This window comes from Halichoeres trimaculatus, unplaced genomic scaffold, assembly GCF_033239565.1.
Source record: "Halichoeres trimaculatus isolate MK-OKI-2021-1 unplaced genomic scaffold, fHalTri1.1 fHalTri1_scaffold_14, whole genome shotgun sequence".
In the NCBI taxonomy this organism is placed as follows: Eukaryota; Metazoa; Chordata; class Actinopteri; order Labriformes; family Labridae; genus Halichoeres; species Halichoeres trimaculatus.
The window spans coordinates 20,312,721-20,321,591 of record NW_027437192.1 but is presented as its reverse complement, the minus strand read 5'-3'; the positions used below and the strand labels follow the sequence as shown (position 1 = coordinate 20,321,591).

The 8,871-nt window shown below is 40.2% G+C and overlaps 2 protein-coding genes across 9 annotated transcripts in view; both read left to right on the top strand.

The window, feature by feature from the left end:
* Window positions 1–1,064: 1,064 nt before the first annotated feature.
* On the top strand, window positions 1,065–5,303 carry LOC141803165 (uncharacterized). 2 transcript variants are annotated; one of them, XM_074687092.1, is made up of 3 exons: window positions 1,065–1,379; window positions 1,593–1,717; window positions 3,794–5,303. In XM_074687092.1, the coding sequence occupies exons 1-3, from the start codon at window positions 1,253–1,255 to the stop codon at window positions 3,914–3,916; spliced, it is 375 nt and encodes a 124-aa protein (XP_074543193.1). In that variant the 5' UTR covers window positions 1,065–1,252; the 3' UTR covers window positions 3,917–5,303. The 2 variants fall into 2 exon arrangements, with proteins under 2 accessions (XP_074543193.1, XP_074543194.1); XM_074687093.1 differs by having other exon boundaries at window positions 1,247–1,379; window positions 3,791–5,297.
* Window positions 5,304–5,937: 634 nt separating this feature from the next.
* spire1a (spire-type actin nucleation factor 1a) overlaps window positions 5,938–8,871 on the top strand; it is a 32,715-nt gene continuing 29,781 nt past the window's right edge. For all 7 annotated transcript variants that reach the window (XM_074686527.1, XM_074686525.1, XM_074686526.1 and 4 more), the window contains exon 1: window positions 5,938–6,491. In XM_074686527.1, coding sequence (XP_074542628.1) covers window positions 6,146–6,491 — 346 coding nt within the window. In that variant the 5' untranslated portion in view covers window positions 5,938–6,145. The remainder of the gene's footprint in view (window positions 6,492–8,871) is intronic.

Sequence of the window (8,871 nt, the reverse complement as noted above, 5' to 3'; positions counted from 1 at the left end):
TATTTATTGCATACATTATGATCTCATGAATTCACCCTTAAGTCATTCCTTATGCACTAATTGTGAAAGAAACTGTTTAATACTCATGCTTTATTGACTCCTGTCCTTTAGTTTTTTTTTTTTTTGTCTATGAACACATTATAATAGCAAAAATGTGATGTGTTACAATTGATTAATACAAAATCAGCCTATATTGTTGGATTTTCTAAAATTTGTAGGCATTATTAAATAGATGGATAAATAGCCCACACATTACAAAGCCCTTTCCTCAAATCTCAGTAAACTTAGGTCTTTTTTTCAGCTCATAACCTTTTAAGATAATTTAAAATAAGCTTTCACTTTAACAAAAATCTACATAAATTATCATATATGACTTTATTTTTCTAAACTGTTCTATACAGTATTAGTGTTAATAAATGTTTAAACACATACAACTTTGTCATGTTCATCCAAAACAGGAGCATGGTGGTGCAGAAGCTTCAAGCGAAAATAAGTCTGTAGTGGCCTGATGCAGAGACAGGCCTTGTTTTGTTTTCCAGATTATGAAAAAATTACACAGATACCACAAAGAAACCAACTCTTTTATCTTAAAATTCCAAGTGAGATAACCGAAATTAACTTACCACTGGGAAACAGGGTAGTTAAAGGTATGGGTATTTGTCTAATTGGGGCTTCCATAACTGGTGACGCATATTACATATAGTTAAACCATAGACTCTATAAAATAATTTATTTAGATTTAATTACATTTATTTGGATTAAACAGTAGTAATAATGAAAAAATGCCACAATAGTACAATTGTAGCTTTTGTGTCCTCATCACAGCATACAATATCAAAATATGTTGCAAACTACTATCGCACCATAGTGTTGTGTACTTTTTCTGAATAAGCTTATTAGTGGTCTTGGTAATCAGGTGTTATCATGGTTGTGATTGTTGTAAGTGCATACATGCATCACGATGATGATGATAATGATTATAATGACAGTAGCTTGATTCTTCCAGCCAATCAGCGGTCAGACTTGATGCAGGTTTAAGTCCCCAGCTCGCCTCTGGATGACGCAGATAGCCCCGGTGTGTGCCTAGCTGCTGTCTGTGCAGAGCAGCAGCAGCAGCAGCAGCATCCTCCGCCTATACACGATGGAGAGGGATACGCGAATGCAGGTGCAGTAGGGAACCTGAGAAAATGCTCTGAGACACACCGAGCCGTGTTCAGCCTGTGTCCCCGGCCGTTGATGACTTTTTTCCCCAATGGGTTGTGGAGGGAGTCGGGCGGACGCGATCATCGAGCCGAAGTATCATGAGAGCTGGACCAGAGAAACGGAATCGACGTGGCTTACAAATACGGACGTAGAGACCTCTCTGCCAGTGGCCAACAGTAAGCCAGACTTCACTTACAATGCAAGACTCTTCATTGCATATACCTTAGGCCTATTGCTTCCAAACATAAGCTCCTTAAAAATGAAAACACAGCTGTCAACACCCTGACACGCCAGACTTGCACCTTCCAGCTAACGCTATCTTGTTATTCAAGGAAGCTAGCATAAGACTATGCTTTTGTTTGAACCAGGCTTGTATCTTTCGACCACAGGTAAAGCCCTGGAGGCCAGTCTGAGGGAGAAAAGGATGGTGAACACAGCCACTCAGTGTGGGAAGCAGGCCCTCTCATCCACTGGCTCCAACCACCAGAGGAGACCCAGGAGATCCCTGACAGATGTAGGTAGCTCAGGGAGCATGTGTGGGCACAGCTCACTGCTGAAGATGAACACCAGCAGCCTCTGTTTTTGCACTTGTATAAGTAATAGTACATACCTTACCTGCTTTCTTACAACACCTATCGGGTTACAGTGCTTACCGCAAGGCTGCTCTGCAGAATTTACTGGAAGAGCATCCCATTCTGCAGCAGCCTACGTTATATTTTAGGCTGACTGAGCATTTCTGATTGTATTTCACCCTAATCGGCCCAGCAACACTGAAGCTGGCATTCTAATGAGCATCTAGCCAGAAAGCAACATAAAAGTTGCAGATACAGGACAACACTACTAAGAACAGGGCTTTTATGACTGGGGCAGTCCAACTGGGGCACTGACCTATGCTGGGGTGGTGTGAAGCATGTGTGCATACGCGAATGAATATCAGCTATTTTTCTTTCTGTCTACACTAATCATATCTGCTTTAACTACCAACATTAAATTATCCAATAGATGTTTTTGTCTTTTTTTTTAACCTCAAAAGTAACCTGACAGATTGGCAACACATGTCTTCCTACCTTTCAGGTCTTTGAGGAGCAAAACAAAATCTGCTTCATATATGAATACCATGAACTGGCTGATAGAAAGGCGTAGCATCATGTCTCCCATTTGTTCCTGATAAAGAGTTTTGAGGCCTATTTTGACAGGGGCCATATTGGAAATGCTGAGCACAGTGGAGGGTCTTCGGCGTCTTCCAGGGGACAGCTACTGTGAGCTCACCTGTGTGCCAATAAGCTCTTCAGAGCCAGACTGTTTTTGAACCAGGCTTTGAACATGTTTGTTTTTGATGTGAAGAATCTGCTTTCTTTGGATTGGTGTGTTTGTGCTTTACAATATTTTTGCAGAATCTTGAAGAACAGCAGTCGTTTAGCACTCATGGATGAGCTTCAGATGTTATGACTGAAAGTCACAGCTTAATAAATTCAAAGAAAGCTACTAGTGGCTTGTAGCAGTGCAGTCAAAAAAGTTCATCTGAATCTAGGTCCTGCCTCTTGCAAGGCAAGCAGCTGATCATAGCTCAGGATTTTTGGGGGTAGTACACACCTACGGTGGCTAATCATATTTAGAGGGGGGCTCATGCAGCTAATGTCAACTCTTTTTGGAAACCTTTGTTACTGGAGCGGCAGGTAACAAATCAACATTTTAGAACATCATTCATTTAGGCCAGATAATTCACATTTCACCCTCTATAAAAAGGGAAGTCAGCTTTTTGGAAGGTAAATAGCCTTGTGTAAGATTGGGTTTTGAAATACTTAATTCTTAATAAATCATCAGATATGATATGCTGCCCCCAGTAGCTCTAGAAAAAGCATTTTATATTAAATCACGTATGCAGGGTTGTGCTTCATTCAAGTGCAAGGAATCATGATGGTGCAAAAAACTCTGTCATGAGCATACATGCACGGATGAGATACTTCATTGAGCATGTGCATGAAGGTGATATATTTTGCCTCTCTTTGTTATATTCAAAAGTAGGCTGTATACATTTTTGGCTGTTTAAAAACAAAGTAACAAAAGGTATCTCATTGAGGTTGCTTAACTTGAACTGAACACATTTTTTTTCAATTTTCTGATTAATCATGGATTATATTATAGACTGTACTTGAGAGAAAGTGGAAACAATCATTACTTTTTTGCCCTGTGTGGGCTTAGCCAAGTATTAAAAGGAGTTTAAATGTCTCTCTGTTTCATTACTTCTAATGAAATAAAACTGAATTAATAAGATTTTGCTCTGAAAACTTAAATGGAGGGTTTCACTTTGGCGAAATATTCCATCTGAAAACTTTGTGTTTTTAAAAACTGACCTAAATCCATGGTATAAAAAGTACTTGTTACTCATATCATATTCAATCCAAATGTCTTGATATATTTCTTAGACTTTGGTGTTCAAAGCTATTTTGCCTCAAAATTCTCAACCTCAACTCTGTTTTGTTTTATAACTTCACTTTAAATTTTTGGATGGACTCTAGTGGTTTAGCTGACTCATTATCTGTCTCTAAAAAGCACTTGACAGTTAAAACCTTACATTTCTCCCCAGCAGACCACTCGAGACTCCAAGAGGAGGGCATCAAAGGAAGCTGGTGCATTGTCAAAGGATGGGCAGCCCGCCAGTATCAACAGCAGTGGAGATGCTGAACCAGAAAATGTGTGTGATGAAAGATGAAGACACACCTGGATGCTGTGAAGAAGAAGAGGATGGATGGAGCTGTGAGCAGAGTCATCAGAAAACAGAGACGGTGCTTTGCAGAAAGTATGTGGACGAAGTTTGCGAGTGACTCTCAATCTCAGCGATTTACAACATAAGCACCTGCCCATGTCTCCATCCAAAGGCCCTTGGATGCTGCATCTTTGTTGTGCCATTGCAAATGCATGTGTGAAGCAAGAGAGAAGAGCCATAAACAGTGTTCATGCTCTCCACCATGCTTTTCTCCGCCATTGTTACGGTGTCAGTCAGGGAATGTGTCACTGTGTTGAGCTAATTTTATGAAAAACTAGAACATGCCGTTTCATATGCACATGATAATCACAAGCTGCGCATCAAATGTCGTCTGTGTGGGGCCTTCCTGAAAAGTTTGCTTCAGTTCTTTGTAAAAATATATTCCTTTTGTTGTGAATGAAAACTTGATGTGTGGGAGCCAATGATTATGCTGTTGAACCCTGGTCAAAGACCCTGAAGCGCTGTATAGAAGCTGAGATTTGGACGTGTTGATGCTTGAGGGCTGGAGATAGCGGCTTCCAGCCTTCGCAAGATGAAAAAAAAACACACACCCGCATGTGCCTACAATTAATGTTGATTTTAACTGCTTCTGTTTTTAATTTGAGGTTGTTTTGTTTTTTTACTAAGTTAAGAAATATGTTGTCTGTAGGTCTCCTACATCTTCTTATTTGTTACATTATATGTTATTTGTGTTGTTTACTCTTATCTGCATGTATTAATCTCAAATAGATTTAGCCTTGTCTCTGTCCAGTCTTTAGCAAAAACAAGCTCTGTGATGTAAATCATTTTGCCTTCTTCAGAGCATAAAACAGGAGTGTGGGATCACAAAGTTGACCAAGACAGGGAGGTTTATGGCCAGCAGAGGGCATTGTTTACCAGCTGGGATCTTACAAACTGAAGACCTCAGGAGGATTGCTAATGGCAACAGCAGCAACCACTTACAGAAAGCCACTTAATGGATACTTAAGTTAGTTTTGCTGGAGTCTAATTAAAAGGCAATCTCTCAGAAGTGTGTCGTTTGTGAATGCAGAGTCTGACCTCACGTTTACTGCTTGTGAAAACAGTTGCTTGTCCAGTGTTAGAGCTGGGTAGGATGAAAGTCTGTTTGTGCCAGCCAACTTTTATGATGGATTTTAACAAGAGTTATTTATTCGTTTCTGTCAATTAAATTTATTTCCAGCTTCTTGATTTCTTAAATTAAAGAAGAGCGTTGTGAGACGTTATTCCTCTTTGGATATTAGCAACAACTGAATTAAAAAACCTTTAATCAATAGACATTTATTAACTCACAATTGTTTGTAGTTATTTGTAGGATTTGTGCGTAGTGTGAAAATTTGTTGATTAATACATTTTTCTTTTTGTCAAATGCCAAGCCCAAAGCCAAGAGTTAATGAAAATGGTTTTTGACTATTTTTTTGTTGTGCTTTTTTTTATGCCATTAAAACTACTGGATTAATTGTTTAATTTCATATTAATGTACCTCCCCTCGAATATTTATCTTAAGCCTGGCTCATACTATAGGATTTAAAAAATCTTAAAGCTTTACTAAATTATCCAACTGTGCTCAAATAACTTTTTAATTGTTCTAAATACATTTTTTTTGTATTTTGCATGGTTGTTTATATATATATATATATATATATATATATATATATATATATATATATATATATATATATATATATATATATATATATATATATATATATATAAGCAGTTATCTTAAACAGATATCTAAGTTGAGCTCTCAAGAAAACACGAGGTTATTGGTTATCACTAAGAAAACTGAGTAAACTTAATGGAGTAAGTAACTTTTTAATAAGCTTGCTTCTTGACACATTGAAATTGCTAAATGAAGATCGTTTTTATCCAGAAATGACCGTAATATTCTCTAATGCTCGTTTTTTTTTTTTATTAGTTCCCGCGTGCAGCTCAAAATGTAAAACCAGTTGTCATGCGCAGTGAACTTGCGGGCACTGAGACCACGCGGAATCCTGACAGGGAACCGTTGTTGCTCCTCAAACCGTTGCTGCTCTTCGTTCACTTCACACCGGAGATTAAACAGCTGATTGAGAGGTTGACGCCTGACACTGTGAAACTGAGCGACTTAAATATTTTCACTGAGAATATTTCATCTTTTTTTCTTCTCTGTAATGTGAGTACAATGGATTGAAGATGGCAAAGCGACCGGGCACCGACGACGGGATGCTTACTTCGCCGACCATTCTGCGGGATTTCGTCGCTGATATGAACGCTGGGGACGGCATAGAGAGCTGCGAGGGAGCCGTTGACGTCTCACTGGAAGAAATCTTGACTCTGTACAGCCAGCCGATTAACGAGGAGCAGGCTTGGGCCGTGTGCTACCAATGTTGTCGAACTCTAGCGCAGGCACAGCGGAGAAAAGGCTCCAAGTCTTCTGCCGGTGCCTCGGCTGCCGTTTATCCGAGGAGGATTGAGGGACCCGGGGATGTGAGGATCTGGAGAGACGGGACTGTGAGACTACACTTTGAAGACAGCACAGGTAAAAGGCATGAGACCAGGAATGTGTCGGGATTTTACGCTGACATGGGTATTGATTGAGTAACTGCGCAGCTAAACGAGTGGCAGCCATGAATGATTCCCCTCCACATCATTTACAGGCCAAACCAATGGAGCATCCCTACAAAGAGGCCATATTGTTATTACTGTCTGCTTCCAGCCATGTGGTGAATTTGTTTACGAGCGGACGATGCTTTCTGATAAAAAAAACAACATTGAACACTGATTAGCCGCTGGGAATTACAAACTAAGCAGTCTGTATTGTCTAGTATTGACAAACGGCTTTGTTCTCACTCAGGATCCCATATTTACGCCACAAACATGGCTTAAATCTCCCCTTATAAACGCGTGTGTTATAAAAGGGCTGCTGCAGAATGGCTGCTAAGGGGGTTTGCACCTGAAATCATTCATGCTCGTGCGGCGGTCAACTCGCCACAGTAAACAATGAACCATGTGATGCATTCAAACTGCAGAGCACCTTGGGTCCACTCCAGGGCAAGGCATTAGAGCCAGTACCAGAGCTACCGTGCATAACAACTCAGATGACTCAGCCCAAAATGTGCGTTTTGTTGCATTGAAGTGAAGGCACATATTAATATGCGGGCACCTGGGGGATGGAAACACGTGTCATTAAGAATAGTGCAGACTTGCCTCCACATGGGCAGGATAAACCAGTTCCACTGAAGGGTGATGCATAAGATACACAATTTAATGTGGTTTTCTTATATTTACCTTTTTTTCAAGCCTCCCTGAATTAAAAAATGTAAACAAAGGCCAACATAATAAATGCTGTCTTTTGAGATGAAAAAGAGTCATTTCACACTTTCAAACAAGTTCAAAGCAACCAGCTACTTGAGAAAAAAAACCATTTGTCTCAAACTTAAGGTTCACGTGGCTTCTACTTTAAAAATAATGTCAACACTATAAAAATGTCAAGTCGTGAGAAGTGGTCATCCAAACCTCAGATTCATTCAACAAAAGTATTTTTTTTATTCAAAAGAGCTCCCAGCAAGTCCTCATTAAGTACACCTGTCTGGGTGTTTTCAGTGTGTACGGTGTCTCAAAGCCTTTAAACTGCATTCCATTAATATGTGAGAGGTGAGGCGGGGTGTGGGAGGAGGAGGTGCGGCTGTCAGAACAGCCCCAGGCAATAAGGTTAGGCCTTCTCTCTCTTGGGAACTTATTATCCAACATTTTTTTGATTCCCTCCCCCCAGTTTTACCCCTTCCCCCCTGATCGATTCCTCTCCCTCTATTTAATCCTCCTCTCCTTCATCACAGCATATTTAACCAAGCAGCTGTGTTTGCTGTGTGTGGGAAATTACACTCTCAGAATAAACACATTCAGCCAGTGGTGCTGCTATCAGCCTTGGCACTGTCAAAAATAGAACAAACATGATGATTGGAAGCTCAGACTTTAGGAGTCTGTGTGCAGATGAGTGTGGAGATTATGGGAAGAGTCCTTTGCAGCTCCTTTGGCTACTGGCGGAGGTATTTTGGGGACAGCTTGGCCTGTCCTGATTCTTCTCATTAGGCGTGGCGATGAGAGAGACGTGAGGCTTATTATTAAGCTCGGCAGCTCCGCAGCTACTCCAAGAACTTCGACCCAAGCAGCAGAAAATCAGTGCTTTCTCGATTCATGCATGTAGCCTGCACATGAGTCAGTGGCAAGATGCATCATTTGGCCAGCACCCACATCCCCAACACGAAGCTGGTGGCACGCTCCTTTTACTGCTTCTTTTAAGACTTTTCTTATTATCGTAACCTGTTTCTGTATTCTGCAAGCAAAAAACATGTAGCAAACAACAAGGAGCTGCATGTTTTAGGGATCCTCAGAAAAGAGAATCAGGCTAATAAGCAGCAAGATGTTATTTTCGGCTGAATTGATTCAAGCTGCACGCTGCTTCCCTGCTGCTGTCAGGTCGGTTCTAGTGCAGCTTGAGAAACTAAGTATTTACACACTCTGCATGTTGTTTAGAGGAGGGATGCTGCATTAGGATGAGACACTTGTTTACCCCAAGAACTTCAATGATTCATGCCTCCGGTGCAGCACAGGGAAATTTGGTGCATGCAGTATTTTAACTGAGGCTGTTAATAAATTAATTTAGTCCTCTAGAGATATGCACCTGTGTTTATATTGAATCCAATGTTTGTTAAAGTGGCTGTATAATGCAGGAATCAGTGCTGTCAAGGTGATGTAGAAGTTGTCATATTGTTGGAGTACTCTCATCACTGTCAGCCAAGGTTATAATAGTTTTGTATTTGTCATTATAGTTTAGTTTTAGTTAGTTTTGACATTTTATTTTCCATTACAGTTTAGTTTTAATTAGTTTTATAGTAGGCATTCTAGTTTTTATTTAGTTT